Source organism: Pelodiscus sinensis, chromosome 1 (assembly GCF_052426305.1).
Source record: "Pelodiscus sinensis isolate ZL-2025 chromosome 1, ASM5242630v1, whole genome shotgun sequence".
NCBI lineage: Eukaryota > Metazoa > Chordata > Testudines > Trionychidae > Pelodiscus > Pelodiscus sinensis.
Genome location: NC_143052.1, coordinates 353,291,756 through 353,309,537, shown reverse-complemented (window position 1 = coordinate 353,309,537; position 17,782 = coordinate 353,291,756). Strand labels below are relative to the sequence as shown.

Below are 17,782 nucleotides of genomic sequence, written 5' to 3'. Positions count from 1 at the left end.
TCTGTGCCCGTCTGTGTCGGTGCTTCCCTTCGGGGATGCCGCCGCAGGTGGCAACATGGAGCCAGAGCTCACCCTGCACTTTTTGGTGCACTTTCTGGACTTGCTGCTGCAAGCCTGCCAGCAATGGCTCGAGGCTGCCTGGCACCACCTGGCGCACGTCAGCCCCCTGCCTCTCCACCTGGCCACACTGGGGGCCGTGGAGGAGCCGCGGCGGTGCCCCGGCACCGGCGTGCCCCACCGCATCTGGTGTCTGGACACCAGCAGCGACTGGTGGGACCGCATCATCCTGGAGCACTGGGAAGACCGACAGTGGACCCAGAATTTCAGGATGAGGAGGGACACCTTCCTGGAGCTCTGCGAGTGGCTCGCCCCTGCCCTGCGCAGAAGGGACACTCGCATGAGGCCCACCATCCCCCTCCAGAAGCGGGTGGCCATCGCCCTCTGGAAGCTCTCCACGCCAGACAGCTACCGATCTGTCGGGAACCAGTTTGGCGTGGGGAGATCCACCGTCAGAGCGGTGCTCATGCAGGTATGGCACTCATCGGCCACTGCGCCGGAGGGGGAGGGGGGCTGCAAGGAGGGGATGGGCCGCCCCAGGGACAAAGGGGGGTGGAAGGAGGCGAAAGCGCCTCGCACCGGAGGGGTCAGTCTGTCCCAGCCGTACTACACGCTGCCGGGGGGGCTGCTTCCGGGAGTGGGGCGCGGGGCACTGCCAGGGCACGAATGCTCCCAGCCACCCGGGCGCCCCACTGATTGGCACTTTGCTGTGTCTCTCTCCGCAGGTGGTCAAGGCCATCAACCGGGTGCTGCTCCGCAGGGTGGTCCGCCTCGCTGACCCGGACGCCGTCATCCGGGGATTCAGCGCCCTCGGCTTCCCCAACTGCGGGGGGGCCATCGACGGGACGCACATCCCCATCCATGCCCCGGAACACCAGGCGTCCCGTTACGTGAACCGCAAAGGGTACTTCTCCATCCTCCTGCAGGCCGTGTGACCACCGGGGACAGTTCACGGACATTAATGTGGGCGGGTCCGGCAAAGCACACGACGCCCGGGTGTACCGCAACTCCTCCGTGTGCCAGCGGCTGCAGGACGGGACCTTCTTCCCCGACCGCCACATCAGGGTCGGGGACGTGGACATGCCCGTGTACCTGGTGGGGGATGCCGCCTACCCACTGCAGCCATGGCTGATGAAGCCCTATACGGGGCACCTCAATCCCTCCCGCCAGGCCTTCAATGCCAGGCTGACCAGGGCCCACATCATGGTGGAGGGGGCCTTCGGGCAACTGAAAGCCCGCTTTTGATGCCTCCTCACCCGTCTGGACCTGGCCGAGCACAACATCCCTCCCGTGGTGGCAGCATGTTGTGTGCTCCACAATTTATGTGAAGAAAGGGGGAGGCTTTCCTGCCAGCCTGGATGGCTGAGGCTGACCGCATGGCTGGCCACTACGGTCAGCCCCGCACCGCCACCGTCCGGGAAGCCCAGCGGGGGGCCGTCCGGATCCGGGAAGCCCTGCGGGAGAGCTTCCTGGTGGAGGAGGAGGACTGACCTCTCCCTTGCATGCCCCACTGGGGCCTTCTTCCACCCTACCCCCTTCCCCTTTCCCCTCCCTACCTACTGTCAAATAAAGACACCTGTTTTTCAAACAAAAACGTCTTTTTATTTAACATAACTGGGGTGGGGGGAGGGAGGAATGAGGGTGGGAGAGGGGAGGGGGAAACCTGGGACGAGGGAGCTGGAAGGGGAGGGAAGGGAGGAAGGGAAAGGAAAGCTCAGGGGTGGGGGTCCGGCTGCCTCTCCTGTCTCGCAACACTGCGGGTCCGGGGGCGTTGGTGGGGAATGGTTGTGGAGGGTGGGGCAGGAGGGACGGGGGGTGTGGAGGAAGCAAGAGCGGGAGCAGGGAGAGCAGGGGGAGCAGGAGCGGGAGCAGGTGGAGCAGGGGGAGCAGGAGTGGGAGCAGGGGGAGCAGGAGCAGGAGCCGGAGCAGGAGGAATTGGGAAGCGGTCCAGCAGGCTCTGGAGGTGGCCTCGCAGGACACGGCCCTGCTCCTCCAGTGCCTCCAAGCTCCTCTGGCGCAGCCTCAGGTCCTCCTGGACCCAGTGGTCCTGGATACGGAGCTGGTGCTCCAAGAACCGGAGGTGCCGCCTCTGGTAGTCCTCCTGGTTCCTGGCTCTCCTGCTGGCCCGGGAGCGGGCGGCTGCTGCAGGCAGGGTGGTGCGCCCTGCAGTCCCAGGTGCTGCGGCTGTGGTGAAACAAGAACAGTGGTCAATTACCCCAGGGGCCCAGGTGTGTGAAACCCAGCCCCCCTCTGCAAGGCCAGGGCCCCTGCAGGATCCCCAGCTGCTGCTCCATGGTGGGCAAGGCCCAGGTGCACGGTGTCTGGGCTTCCTCTTGCCCCTGCCTCCCGTACACATAAGGGGAGCATGATGGTACTCACATGTGGATGCCTCCCGGCCTCGGACAACACAGGCGAGCGGCTCTGTGGGGTGCCTCGGGGGTCCTGGGTCCTGGGCAGGCTGCCGGCAGGCTCCTGGCTCTCAGAGCCCTCCTCCTCCTCCGTGTCTGGGAGCGGTCCCTCTGCCCCGGGGTCTATCACCTCCCGGGGGGCAGGGACGGCATGAGCCCCCAAGATGTGGTCCAGAGCCTAGAAGTGGGGGCACGCCTCCGGGTCGGCCCCTGGCATGCAGGCCCGGGAGTAGGACTGCCACAAGTCCTTAATTTTACAGCGCAACTGCTCCCGGCTACGCTGGTGGCCCCTGGCGGCCAGGCTGGCAGCCATGCGGCCATACACTGCTGCGTTCCTGTGGCTAGTGCGGAGATCATGGACATTAGAGGCTTCCCCCCAAACCTCGATGAGGTCCACGATCTTCGCACTAGACCATGCGGGCACCCGCCTCTTGTGGCCCCGGGCAGGCTCCTGGGAGCCACCAGGCTGGTCCCGGGAAGAGGGGGAGGGCTGGGGGGCATCGGGTCGCTGGCTCATGGGGTGTCAGCTGCTGGGTGTGCTGGGACGGGTGCTGGCAGCCTTGCAACTGGCACAAACCCCGTAGCCAGCCCGTGGCCCTTTAAGGGCTCCGGGGCCAGGAGGGGGGCAGTAGAGTTTGCCTGGCGTTGGCCAGAGTGGCCACCAGGGAAACCTGGGAAGGGCTAGCCTCCCACTAGTTCGAATTAAGGGGCTACACAACCCTTAATTCGAACTAGTAAGTTCGAACTAGGCTTAATCCGCGTGGAATGAGGTTTACCTATTCGAACTAAGCGCTCCGTTAGTTCGAATTAAATTCGAACTAACGGAGCGCTAGTGTAGCGCCTATGAAAGTTAGTTTGAACTAACATCCATTAGTTCAAACTAACTTTGTAGTGTAGACATACCCTTAGAGACTAACAAAACATGTAGGTTGGTATCATGAGCTTTCGTGGGCACAACCCACTTTTTCAGATGAATGGAGTTTAAGGGGTCCAGTTTTAAAATAAATAGCACAGAGAGCTGTTGGGAGGGGAGGAGGAAAAAGAAGAAAAAGGGGAGGGGTGAATTGTCAATTAGTGTCCCTGCTAAATGAAGCTGATAAGAGCACTTAGTACCCACTCTAAGTACCCTTTGTTTGTTTTTTATGTCAGTCGGATGTGGATGCAGTGGGCCATTCAGCCAAAGTTTTTGTTTAGACTTCTGTTATAGGAATCAAACTTGCAAATTAAAGTACTGAAGCTTCCCTGTCCAGCTGGCTTGTGAAATTGCTTTGAGATAATACAGTGACTTTGAGATCCAGTCATCTGAAGAAGTGGGTTGTACCCACAAAAGCTCATGACCCCATCTACATGTTGCGTTAGTCTCTAAGGGTATGTCTACAATACCCCCCTAGTTCGAACTAGGGGGGGTTATGTAGTCATACGGAGTTGCAAATTAAGCCTGGGATTTGAATTTTCCGGGCTTCATTTGCATAAAGCCGGCCGGCGCCATTTTTAAATGCCGGCTAGGTCGGAACCCGTGCCGCGCGGCTACATGCGGCACGGACTAGCTAGTTCGGATTAGGCTTCCTAATCCGAACTAGCTGTACACCTCTTCAGCGGACTGAGTGACCTGGTGGCCAGCGGGGTGTGTAGGGTGGTACCGAGGGGTGGGTAGTGGCTTGGGTAGGAGGCCCCTGGACCTCCATGCTCTACTGGACCCTGGCCCAGGGCCCTCTCAGCAACGAGTGTGATTGCCACTCAGCCAGCAGGGATCTGAACCAAGCACAGTGCCAACAATGGTGAGTCCCTGGCTGACCTAGGGTAGATGCCATGTCATTGGTCTGGACATATCAACAGGTGTGTTGTAAGCAAAACTCGTGAAGTCATTCTGCCGCTCTATTCTGCACTAGTTAGGCCTCAGCTGGAGTACTGTGTCCAGTTCTGGGCGCCACATTTCAAGAAAGATGTGGAGAAATTGGAAAGGGTACAGAGAAGAGCGACAAGAATGATTAAAGGTCTAGGGAACATGACCTATGAAGCCAGGCTTCATGAACTGGGCTTGTTTAGTTTGGAAAAAAGAAGATTAAGGGGGGACATGATAGCGGTTTTCAAATATCTAAAAGGGTGTCACAAGGAGGAAGGCGAAAATTTGTTCCTCTTGGTTTCTGAGGACAGGACAAGGAGTAATGGGCTTAAAGTGCAGCAGGGGAGGTTTAGATTGGACATTAGGAAAAAATTCCTAACTGTCAGGGTGGTCAAATATTGGAATAAATTGCCAAGGGAGGTGGTGGAATCTCCCTCTCTGGAGATATTTAAGAACAGGTTAGATAGACATCTGTCAGGGATGGTGTAGACGGAGCTTGATCCTGCCTTGAGGGCGGGGGGCTGGACTCGATGACCTCTCGAGGTCCCTTCCAGTCCTATTATTCTATGATTCTATGATTCCCAGGTTCCTCAGCCTTTGCTGTCAGTGTCCCCAACCTCCCTTGGCCATCTGCAAGTATCTGGGCATCTGCCTCGATCTTGGTCCCTCTGACTCCCGCAGGCTGGAGTGGTGGGAAACCACAAGCCTCAAGTCCCTACTATGGGTCAGCCATGACTGGCCCTGTGGAAAGCGGCAAGCAAGCTGAAGAAGCAGCCAGAGGATGTGAAAGTGAAAGGAAAATCAACCCCAAAAGGGGCCTCTCCGAGCTTTGCTACGTGCAGACACACGGCAGAGGGTTCCACAACGGAGAGCCAGTCGCGCCCTTTGGCGGGAATTAAAAAAAATTTGGAAGACCCCTCCCCCAACCCCAAAGTCCCCCAGGCCCCACAATCCACTGCTATAGACACATTCGCAGCAATTCCACACATAAAAAGCCACATTCTGCTCGCTGGACTTGGCAATATTCGTGCCCAGCGAGAGGGCCTTGTTTCCCCTGCCAAGAGCACTGGTTTTTAACCCCTTTCTCTCCCAGGCAGGGCAAGTACCCCTACGCTATACCCTCTGGTAGGTGCCCATTCTCCTCTTCCTCCTGGCCAAGACTCAAGGAGTCTGTGTTAGCTGGTGCCATACTGGGTCGTAGCACTTGGAAATCACAGGGTTGAAGGGAGAGATGCCGCCAGAGAATCATAGAACACTAGAACTGGAAATGACCTTGAGAGGTCATCGAGTCCAGTCCCCTGCCCTCACAGAAGGACCAAGCACTGTCCAGATCATCCCAGACAGATGTCTATCCAACCTGCTCTTAAATATCTCCAGAGATGGAGATTCTACAACCTCCCTAGGCAGTTGATTCCAGGGTTTCACCACCCTCACAGTTAGGAAGTTTTTCATAATGTCCACCCTGAACTGCCCTGGCTGCAATCTAAGCCCGTTGCTTTTTGTCTGTTCATCAGAGGCCAAGGAGAACAATTTTTCTCCCTCCGCCATGTAACACCCTTTTAGCTACCATATGATCTAGGTGTTGGTATCCTTCATACAGTTCAGCCGTTGGAGGTGGTCAGTGGTCAGTGATTCGCTAGAAGCTCTCCCCTAGCAGATAATAATGAAACACGTCTGCTGCCCACTTCATGGCCTGGGCCTCCTTTTTGGTGGGTCCCTTTGGAACCACCTATGGCATATGGCTGCATGCAGCAGTGCACTACTACGATCCACTGAACTGATTTGTGGCCTGTGCAATGTGGTAGCCTCCCCACTCATAGTGCCGATGGCAGGGCAGTGCCCACAGAACAGACAGCCAGGCTGAGCACTGGGAAGGTCCAGTTTGCCCTGAGAAGCTGAGCCCCTGTTAGCATCCAATTACTTCACCCCTGGGGGAGGCTCTCAAGCTGTAGGTCTCCAGGGTCTAATTTCTGCTCATCCTGCCCCTCACAGAGATAAGGGAATTGTCTGGGAAACCCGGCCCACCTGGGAGCCCGCAGGGACTGAACAGGGGAATCATAAAGGTGACGGTTCACCTCACTGAGTGTCAGACAGGTGAGATTCACATGCTGAGTCTCTTCTCTCTGCCTCACTGCCGCAGGAAGGAGATTTCCTCTCTCTGTGAACGGGATTGTGGTGAGTTGCCTGTTCCTGCATTCACATTAGTGCTAAGGACTGAGGAACGGTTTCAGGATTCAAGTCCAGAATCATCTGGGCAAGAATTCACCATTGCAGTGACTTGAACTGCATAATATTGGGAAGCGACTGTCTAGGAAGGAGCATGGCGGAAAGGGATCTAGGGGTCTGTCACATTACCGAATTGGAGGGAAGCAGCCAGATCGCTGCTGCACCCCTAGGTGGGGGTGTTGGTCCCAGAAATCTGTATGAAAGGGAGCCATGTGGGGTATTGAAAGGGAGCTTGTTGTTTTCTGATCCTGTGTACACTGTCTATGTGAGTATATAATGTCTGTGTGTGTAGATCTGTAATCTGTGTGGAAACTGAAGATTTCCCTGCATGTGGTTAAGCATTGGGCAGGGCTGAGCCTGTGGAGCCTGTGGACATGCTAATTACCTGTGGAACAATGGTTCTCAATGGGCCAAAGACACACCCAAAGAATGGGGGCTGTCCTGAGAGCAGCCAGCAGGGAACACCGAGAGGCTGAGGACCAGGTGACCTGCTACATACTGGAAGAGGCCAGGAAGGAGTATAAAGAGGCCATGTGGTCGATGCCATTTTGTTCTCAGCTCAGCACTTCATCCCAGAGGCAGCACTGCAGGGATTGAAGAGCCCGGAAGACCTGTGAACCCATCCTGATCGTAGGATGTGCAATAAGGACTTTTAACCAGCAGCTGCAACACCTCTGCTAGAGCCTGCATCGAGAACTGGGAGATTCGGTGCATGTAAGGTACTGTACTTTAATAACCTTACTCTCATGCTTTTCTTTCTTGTAATAATAAACCTTTAGATATAGATTCTAAAGGATTGGCCCAGCGTGATTTGTGGGTAAGATCCGGAGGGTAAATTGTCCAGGGATCTGTGGCTGGTTTCTTGGAACCGGACAGAACTTGTTCGGGGTAGGTGGGATTGGGTGTTAGGACCCCCCACCTGTGTATAGGCCCGGGGCCATCTGGGGCACGGATATTGCTGGGGTGTCAGAGGGGTTTTGCTCGGGAGGCTTCAGGCAGGCAGCTGAAGCGCTCTGTGGGACTGGTTTGTGGCCTGTTTGGAGAGGTCGCCAGTCAGGGGGACTGTAAGGAGCCCCGGATTTGAGCAATTCGCCCTGAGCGGACGCCCTAAGCTGTGCCCAGACACGGCCCGGTCCGTCACAGTGGCGTAGTCGGCAGGATCCACAGATCTTGGTCAATTGAGCTTTGGGATCAGGACCCCACGCTGTCTAAATTTGATTTTTGGTGTTGAGAGTTTGGGTGATTAAAGAGCCGCTGCGATGATCCCGGAACTATATGAGAGTCTGAGCAAAAGTGCTCTGAAAGATTTGTGCTTGGGGAGAGGCATTGCCTTTAGGAAAAGGGCCTCTAAACTAGATCTGGTAGTGTTGTTATTAACCAGAGATGTGGATGAAAGGGAGCAGAAGCAAGCCAAGGAGGCTGCTGAAAGAAGGCGGAAGGCAGATGAAGAAATTGCTAAGAGACAGAAGGAGATGGATCGGGAACTTGAGGAGAAAAAGGCAGAATATGCTGAGAGACAGAGGAGGGAAGAGGCAGAGCATGCAAAGAAGATGGCCCTAGCCAAGGAGGAAAATGCTAGACTTGACCTCCAGCTTAAGAGACTAAAAGAACAAGAGAGCCTGTATCCTCCTGAAGGTTCAATGTATAACTCTGTGGGTATGCGGTATGCTTATGATATGGCAGACGTATTTTACCCAGCTGATGTGAGAACCCAACCCCAAAGCATGTGTAAATGCAAACCTTTTGTGTTACCTGTAGCTAACAGGGAGGTTTGGGAAGGGGGTGCATGTGGGTATGGAAAGTTTCCTGGAGCTGGTCAGTCTCCCTGTAACCAAGGGGAAAGTGTCTCTATATGTGAGCCTGTGGGTGAGGGCCCGTCTGATGCCTCAGAGGTGAGGCTGGAATCAGAACCAGGGCAAGAAGAGCCCAGAAGTCAGGGAAATGTTTCTCTGGGGCAGCCTGGAGTGGCTGGCCAGAGTGAAGTTTTAGTTGAGGAGTTGGTGGCTGGTGAGGTTTGTGGAATTGAACCTGCACAAGCTGAAATTGAGTTGTGTGAAGCACAGTGTGTGCAAGCTGGCAATTTGGCTGGTGGAAGTAGCAGTGGGGCAGTAAAGGAAGCTGTCCCAGTGGCTAGCTGTATGCCTGAGATTAGCCAGGGGTGTTGGGACAAGGGAGAAGCTGTCTCTGGTTGTCTGGCTGTGTGTGGGGAAGAGTTTCTTCCTGTGTCTGAGGAAGGTGCCCCACAGCCTGTGAAGGCTGAGAGCAGTGTTGTGGTCCCAGAGTTGGGTCTGGATATGGCTAAGGCCCAGGAAGGGGGTGGCCCAAGGTTTGTGTCTGCTGGGGAGAGGGATGAGGTGACTCAGGTAGAGACAGTCAGTGTTTTACCAGAACCCCAGAGACCAGACAGTGGTGACCCTGATATTGTGCCTGATGCTGCTGTGTTGCTGGCAGAGGGGGGAGCTACTCGGTGGGAGCAGGGAGACCCCTTAGCCCGGGCACAAGGAGAGAATGAGGGTGTGTTAACTCTGGTGCCTAATGATGGTGTGGATGTTTACAGCCATCTAGAGAGCTGCACAGGGAGTGAAGATGCCTCTGACCCTGTCTCTTGTGGGTCTGTCTATGTGCCTGAGAGGGGATTATCTGTGAATCCACCTGAGGGGCCAGAGAAAACTCAGGGAGTAAGGGAATTGCAGGAGGAATTGGTTGGGGCTCAGCAGGGCAATGCTACTGCAGAGCCAGGGAAGGGTGAACTGCTGCTTAAGGAAGCTCATAGGGAGGAGAGTCCTGGCAGTGCTTGTAGCAAGCAGTTTGCAGTAACTGAGGGTATGTCTACACTACCCCGCTAGTTCGAACTAGCGGGGTAATGTATGCATACCGCACTTGCTAATGAAGCCCGGGATTTGAATTTCCCGGGCTTCATTAGCATAAGCGGGGAGCCGCCATTTTTAAATCCCCGCTGCTTCGAACCCCGTGCAGCGCTGCTACACGGGGCTCGAACTAGGTAGTTCGGACTAGGGTGCCTATTCCGAACTACCGGTACACCTCGTTTCACGAGGAGTACCGGTAGTTCGGAATAGGCACCTAGTCCGAACTACCTAGTTCGAGCCCCGTGTAGCCGCGCTACACGGGGTTCGAAGCAGCGGGGATTTAAAAATGGCGGCTCCCCCCTTATGCTAATGAAGCCCGGGAAATTCAAATCCCGGGCTTCATTAGCAAGTGCGGTATGCATACATTACCCCGCTAGTTCGAACTAGCGGGGTAGTGTAGACATACCCTGAGAGAGGTGACGATACCTGGCTTGGAGAAGGCATTCAGGAGAAAGCTCTGCCTGTAAAAGGCAGCAGCTTGTTGTGTGAGGCACTTGTTTTGGTGCCTGGCAGACAGAACTTGTCTGTTGGCAGTGACTCCACTGACTTGGGTTTAGGGAAACCCAGGGTGGATGGTGGTGGAGAAGTCTCAGAGGGACTGAGGGTTGTTCCAGATGAGGCAGGAACATCCAGAGAACTGGAGCAGGCTGCTAACCCAGTGACTGTGGGTGACCAGCTTGCTGGGAAATCAGTGTGTGTGGGACAGGATTGTTCCCAGGTGAAGGAGGAGAGTGGGAACTTAGTGTCTCAGATTCAGGAGAAGGGCTGGGTAGCTAAGTATGCAGAGCAGAACAGCTGTGTGGTCACTCTCCCTAGGATGCAGGAGATGGCAGTTAAGCTCCCATCTCTGGACACGGTGGACACTCAAACTCAATCAGGGAGGTTGATATCTGGTTCCATGTGGAAACAGAGGTTAGAGAGGGACAGAGGAGAGACTTGGGAGTCTACAGCTCACTGCTGTTACCCCACTGAGTGGGGGAAGGGGGAGAATTCCAGGGCCATTGTGAGCCAGGGAGTCACACCCAGCCAGCCCATTGTCTTGGTCAGGCCAGAGGTTTCAGGCCTGGAGCCCAGAGGACAAGGGGGAGGGGCAGGACTTGCTTTGGCCAAGAAGATTTGCAGTTTAAACCTGAAGGGCCAAAACTGCAATGGTGTGGGGCCAGAGAAGGGGCCTGACGGAGAATTTCAGTATACACCTGGTATAGGATTGTTCTTGTTACTGATGTTAATTCTTGTAACCAATGTACTATTGTTGCAGAGAATTGTAAAGGTATACAATGTGCATGATCCTATGAAAATACCATGTAATCTGTCTGGAGATGTACCAAACGACAGACGGTATGTAGGGGGACATTGTGATATTGATATCTCATGGTTAACACTTGTAACTGGTCTTGGAACTTTTTACAGGACAAAAGGGGTTCCAGCCAGAAGGTCCTGTGTGAGAAGGGAAACTGAGGCACACCACCATTTTGGTTGGGGGAGGCCTGTGATGCCCTCAGTGATGTTACTGGCATCACTTCCTGCATCAATTTTGCGTTGGGGGTGTCACATTACCGAATTGGAGGGAAGCAGCCAGATCGCTGCTGCACCCCTAGGTGGGGGTGTTGGTCCCAGAAATCTGTATGAAAGGGAGCCATGTGGGGTATTGAATGGGAGCTTGTTGTTTTCTGATCCTGTGTACACTGTCTATGTGAGTATATAATGTCTGTGTGTGTAGATCTGTAATCTGTGTGGAAACTGAAGATTTCCCTGCATGTGGTTAAGCATTGGGCAGGGCTGAGCCTGTGGAGCCTGTGGACATGCTAATTACCTGTGGAACAATGGTTCTCAATGGGCCAAAGACACACCCAAAGAATGGGGGCTGTCCTGAGAGCAGCCAGCAGGGAACACCGAGAGGCTGAGGACCAGGTGACCTGCTACATACTGGAAGAGGCCAGGAAGGAGTATAAAGAGGCCATGTGGTCGATGCCATTTTGTTCTCAGCTCAGCACTTCATCCCAGAGGCAGCACTGCAGGGATTGAAGAGCCCGGAAGACCTGTGAACCCATCCTGATCATAGGATGTGCAATAAGGACTTTTAACCAGCAGCTGCAACATCTCTGCTAGAGCCTGCATCGAGAACTGGGAGATTCGGTGCATGTAACGTACTGTACTTTAATAACCTTACTCTCATGCTTTTCTTTCTTGTAATAATAAACCTTTAGATATAGATTGTAAAGGATTGGCCCAGCGTGATTTGTGGGTAAGATCCGGAGGGTAAATTGTCCAGGGATCTGTGGCTGGTTTCTTGGAACCGGACAGAACTTGTTCGGGGTAGGTGGGATTGGGTGCTAGGACCCCCCACCTGTGTATAGGCCCGGGGCCATCTGGGGCACGGATATTGCTGGGGTGTCAGAGGGGTTTTGCTCGGGAGGCTTCAGGCAGGCAGCTGAAGCGCTCTGTGAGACTGGTTTGTGGCCTGTTTGGAGAGGTCGCCAGTCAGGGGGACTGTAAAGAGCCCCGGATTTGAGCAATTCGCCCTGAGCGGACGCCCTAAGCTGTGCCCAGACACGGCCCGGTCCGTCACAGGGTCATAGTGGACCACAAGTTGAATATGAGTCAATAGTGTGATGCTGTTGCAAAAAAAGTGTGATATGATTCTAGGTTGTATCAACAGGTGTGTTGTAAGCAAAACTCGTGAAGTCATTCTGCCGCTCTACTCTGCACTAGTTAGGCCTCAGCTGGAGTACTGTGTCCAGTTCTGGGCGCCACATTTCAAGACAGATGTGGAGAAATTGGAAAGGGTACAGAGAAGAGCGACAAGAATGATTAAAGGTCTAGAGAACATGACCTATGAAGCCAGGCTTCGTGAACTGGGCTTGTTTAGTTTGGAAAAAAGAAGATTAAGGGGGGACATGATAGCGGTTTTCAAATATCTAAAAGGGTGTCACAAGGAGGAAGGAGAAAATTTGTTCCACTTGGTTTCTGAGGACAGGACAAGGAGTAATGGGCTTCAAGTGCAGCAGGGGAGGTTTAGATTGGACATTAGGAAAAAAATCCTAACTGTCAGGGTGGTCAAATATTGGAATAAATTGCCAAGGGAGGTGGTGGAATCTCCCTCTCTGGAGATATTTAAGAACAGGTTAGATAGACATCTGTCAGGGATGGTGTAGACGGAGCTTGGTCCTGCCTTGAGGGTGGGGGGCTGGACTTGATGACCTCTTGAGGTCCCTTCCAGTCCTATTATTCTATGATTCTATGATTGTCAGAAGCAGGGATTTACCAGGTCCAACGAGAACTACCAAGGAAGTGGAAATTGTTTAGACAAATATTTGTCGTTAAACTCCGTCCCTAGTTTCTTACGCTGTCTCTCTGTAGCTTCCTGTTTTGGCGCAGTGTGGTTTCCCCTCCGGTTCGGTGAAGTTTCCAAATTCATCAACTTCACAGCAGGTTAGACAGAGCAGCCAAAGCCTCAGTAGTTATCAGGGGGTTCACCACAAACATGGGTCACACGCTGGCTGCAATCTGCTCTCCCATTCTGCCCTCGGAGCATTGCTCCAGATTGACACTGGTTCCCTGAGAGCAAAATTAAGCCCCGGGTGTTATAAAATCCCCCAATTTTCACACCCAGGCTGAGAATGCCCCGGACTCTGGAGGGTTCCCGTCAAACTCTGATATCCGAGGAGAACAGCGCTCTCCTTCAAATTACACTAAATCCATGTAGGGATTCCACAACATGGTCTGATTTAAACGGGCCACGAGCCTCCAGTGACGTCAGCTGGAGTCGTCACTTGGCATGAAGGGCAGGTGAGTTCATTTGGATCAAAGAAGAACTGAGGGAAGGGTTGCAGCAAGAAAGGTTTAGGTTGGATGTTATTTACTAGCATTTCAAGTTCTTCCTGCTTGGTGCATATCCTTTTTGCATCAGCATATAAACAATCACAATACTGATTTCATTCCCCCCCAACTCTGTCATGTCTCTCCTTTGTCCCTACTATTACAGCTCATGCTCCCCCAAATTTCCAACCCCTCTCCCAGGTCTTCATGTCTGTGACTGACCTGTTGACTTTGGTCAACTGCACCCGTTAAACCTCGTTTAAAGCCCTTCTCACTGGGTGAGCCAATCCGTACCCAGATACTCTCTTCCTCTTCCTGGATAGGTGGACCCTCTCTCTGCTTAGCAGTCCGACCTCCTATTGTCAAAGTAGCCAAAGACCTCCTAGAGACTCCATTTTCACAGCCAGAGTCTCATCCCCAGAATGCATCTGTCCCCTACCTGTGATTGACAATCTGACTGATCCTTTGGCATTGCATTTTCTCTATGGCTCCCCATCCCACTCCTCCTGGGTCCCAGTGTTTTGCTCTGATTCTGTCCATGCACTGTGAGGTTTCCCAGAGCTGTGTGCCAGGTAGCCAGGTTCCTGTCTCGAGTTCATACAGTCCAATTAGAACTTTGTTCATAGTTGAGGAGTTCACGTTTTTCCCTCTAATGGGCAACCTTTTCTGGACTGGACTTTGATCTAAGGAATCTGGTGCCTTCTGGAAATGTTGCCACACCCTGCTTTAGTTCCAGGCGGATCATAACTATAATATGTTTATTGTGTTATTAGGAAGCAATTTACCCACTCCCCTTCTCGCTGCACTTCTGTTTCTTCACAGGCACCTTGTGCATTTCTGAACCGCACTGACATATCAAGCATCTCATGGCAGCTTTCAACCTCAGCCTGTCTGACACGTCAACATTCATCCTAATGGGCATCCCTGGCCTGGAAGATGCCCATGTCTGGATTGCCATCCCTTTCTGTGCATGCTATGTTATCTGCCTGTTGGGAAATCTTTCCGTTCTCCTTGTTGTCAGCAAAGAGCAGACCCTGCACCAGCCAATGTACCTGCTGCTCTGCATGCTGGGGCTCACCGACATCGGCACCTCTACTTGCGTCGTGCCAAAGGCTCTGGACATATTTTGGTTCAACTTCAAAGACATCAGTCTGCATGGTTGCCTCACCCAGATTATCTTCTTTAGCACAGTTTCCATGACGCAGTCAGCTGTTCTGGTGGCAATGGCCTTCGATCGCTATGTGGCCATATGTCTCCCTCTGAGATACACCACCATCCTCACCAATGCGCTAATAGCTAAGCTAGGGCTCGTGGGTTTGATAAGAGGGGTTCTCTTCATGCTGCCCCTCCCCCTGCTCCTGAGCAGGCTGCCGTTCTGTGCCAACCGCATTATCCCTCACACGTACTGTGAGCCTATAGCCGTGGCAAAGATCTCCTGTGGAGACATCACAGTCTACAGGATTTATGGCGCAGTGCTGACAATTGTACTCACTGGGTTAGACCTGACACTCATCGCCCTGTCCTACAGTCTGATCCTCAGGGCCGTCCTCAGAATCTCCTCCAGGAAAACCCACCAGAAAGCCCTCAACACCTGCACGGCCCACGTCTGTGTGATGCTGACATATTATACCCCCAGCCTCTTTTCCTTTTTGACGCATCGTTTTGGTCAGGGCATCGCTCCCCACATTCACGTTATCTTGGGCAACTTTTATATCTTTGTGCCCCCCATGCTCAACCCCATCATTTATGGGGTCAAAACCAAAGAGCTCCGTGACAAAGTGAGGAAAATCATCTGCGGAATGTGAGTACACTGGGCCCGGACATTTAAATTCTGTCAGAAGTTACCTCCTCAGTCATTAAAGCTGCTCTGTCCAAGTTTGGCTGAGCAGTTCTTCCCACTAGCATCTTTTCACTCCATCACCAAACACAGCTCTCTCCTTTGCTGAGTTCCCTCTCTGACCATCACCTGGCCTGGTTCTGTGTCACCCATCAGGGCCAACCCCACACATCATGTCAGTCGGCCTTTCAGTGACTTCCAGACCACCAAAACAAACTGCAGCTTTTTGATGCAGGATGATTTTCCATTAATCCAGGTGTGAACAGAGTTCTTCATCCATTTGAGAAACATACGTTACGGCTGTGTCTAGACTGCATCCCTTTTCCGTAAACGGGATGCAAATTAGACAATCGCAATTGCAAATGAAGCGGGGATTTAAATCCCCCCGCTTCATTTGCATAAACATGGCTGCCGCTTTTTTCCGGCTCGGAGCTTTGCCGTAAAAAAGCGCCAATCTAGACGTGGATCTTTCAGAAAATAAAGCCTTTTCTGAAAGATCCCTTATTCCTTATTTCAAGAGGAATAAGGGATCTTTCGGAAAAGGTTTTAAGCGTCTAGACTGGCTGTGACAGACCGGGCCGTGTCTGGGCACAGCTGAGGGCGTCCGCTGAGGGCGAATTGCTCAAATCCGGGGCTCCTTACAGCCCCCCTGACTGGCGACCTCTCCACACAGACCACAACCCAGTCCCACAGAGCGCTTCAGCAGCCTGCCTGAAGCCTCCCGAGCAAAACCCCTCCGACACCCCAGCAATATCCGTGCCCCAGATGGCCCCGGGCCTATACACAGGTGGGGGGTCCTTACCACAAATCACGCTGGGCCAATCCTTTAGAATCTGTATCTAAAGGATTGGCCCAGCGTGATTTGTGGTAAGGTCCAGAGGGTAAATTGACCAGGGATCTGTGGCTGGTTTCTTTGAACCGGACAGAACTTGTTCGGGGTAGGTGGGATTGGGTGCTAGGACCCCCCACCTGTGTATAGGCCCGGGGCCATCTGGGGCACGGATATTGCTGGGGTGTCGGAGGGGTTTTGCTCGGGAGGCTTCAGGCAGGCTGCTGAAGCGGTCTGTGGGACTGGTTTGTGGCCTGTGTGGAGAGGTCGCCAGTCAGGGGGACTGTAAGGAGCCCCGGATTTGAGCAATTCGCCCTGAGCGGACGGCCTCAGCTGTGCCCAGACACGGCCCGGTCCGTCACAGTGGCGTAGTCGGCAGGATATGAACCTGCGCGGGGAAACCCCAATGGATTTCCATTCCATACAGATTTCTGGGGCCAACACCCCTACCTAGGGGTGCAGCAGCGATCTGGCTGCTTCCCTCCAATTCAGCAACGTGACACCCCCAACGCAAAATTGATGCAGGAAGTGATGCCAGTAACAGCACTGAGGGCATCACAGGCCTCCCCCAACAAAATGGTGGTGTGCCTCAGTTTCCCTTCTTACACAGGACCTTCTGGCTGGAACCCTTTTTGTCCTGTAAGAAGTTCCAAGACCAGTTACAAGTGTTAACCACAAAATAGCAACATCACAATGTCCCCTTACATACCGTCTGTCGTTTGGTACATCTCCAGACAGATTACGTGGTATTTTCATAAGCTCATGCACACTGTATACCGTTACAATTCTCTGCAACAATAATACATTGGTTACGAGAATTAACATCAGTAACAAGAACAATCCTATATCAGGTGTATACTGAAATTCTCCGTCAGGCCCCTTCTCTGGCCCCACACCATTGCAGTTTTGGCCCTTCAGGTTTAAACTGCAAATCTTCTTGGCCAAAGCAAGTCCTGCCCCTCCCCCTTGTCCTCTGGGCTCCAGGCCTGAAACCTCTGGCCTGACCAAGACAAAGGGCTGGCTGGGTGTGACTCCCTGGCTCACAATGGCCCTGGAATTTTCCCTCTTCCCCCACTCAGTGGGGTAACAGCAGTGAGCTGTAGACTCCCAAGTCTCTCCTCTGTCCACCTCCAACCTCTGTTTCCACATGGAACCAGATATCAACCTCCCTGATTGAGTATGAGTGTCCACCGTGTCCAGAGATGGGAGCGTAACTGTCATCTGCATCCTTTGGAGAGTGACCACACAGCTGTTCTGCTCTGCATACTTAGCTACACAGTCCTCCTCTTGAATCTGAGACACTAAGGCCGTGTCCAGACTCAGGGGTTTTTTCGGGAAAAGTAGCCTTTTCCCGAAAAAACTTCCCCTGCGTCCAGACTCAAGCCGCGTTCTTTCGAAATTATTTCGAAAGAACGCGGCTTTTCTTTCGATGGCGGTAAACCTCGTTTCACGAGGAAGAACGCCTTCCTTCGAAAGAGGAACTTTCGAAGGAAGGCGTTCTTCAATGTAAAGAGGCCGTCTTCGAAAGAGAGCATCCAGACTCGCTGGGTGCTCTCTTTCGAAAAAGCGGATTTTTCTTTCGAAATATCCGCCTGCAGTCTAGACGCGATCTTTCGAAAGATGCTCTTTCGAAAGAAGCCTGCAGTCTAGACATAGCCTAAGTTCCCACTCTCCTCATTCACCTGGGAACAATCCTGTCCCACACACACTGACTTCCCAGCAAGCTGGTCACCCACAGTCACTGGGTTAGCAGCCTGCTCCAGTTCTCTGGATGTTCCTGCCTCATCTGGGACAACCCTCAGTCCCTCTGAGACTTCTCCACCACCATCCACCCTGGGTTTCCCTAAACCCAAGTCAGTGGAGTCACTGCCAACAGACAAGTTCTGTCTGTCAGGC

General features: G+C 53.3%; 1 protein-coding gene across 1 annotated transcript; it reads left to right on the top strand.

Annotated features, from left to right (window-relative positions):
- The first annotated feature begins 14,086 nt into the window (after positions 1-14,086).
- Positions 14,087-15,025, top strand: LOC149526047 (olfactory receptor 52E2-like). Its single transcript, XM_089769432.1, has one exon. The coding sequence runs from the start codon at positions 14,087-14,089 to the stop codon at positions 15,023-15,025; it is 939 nt and encodes a 312-aa protein (XP_089625558.1).
- Positions 15,026-17,782: the final 2,757 nt, after the last annotated feature.

Coding starts and splice junctions, on each gene's coding strand:
- LOC149526047 (XM_089769432.1), top strand. CDS start 14,087: ATGGCAGCTTTCAACCTCAGCCTGTCTGACACGTCAACATTCATCCTA.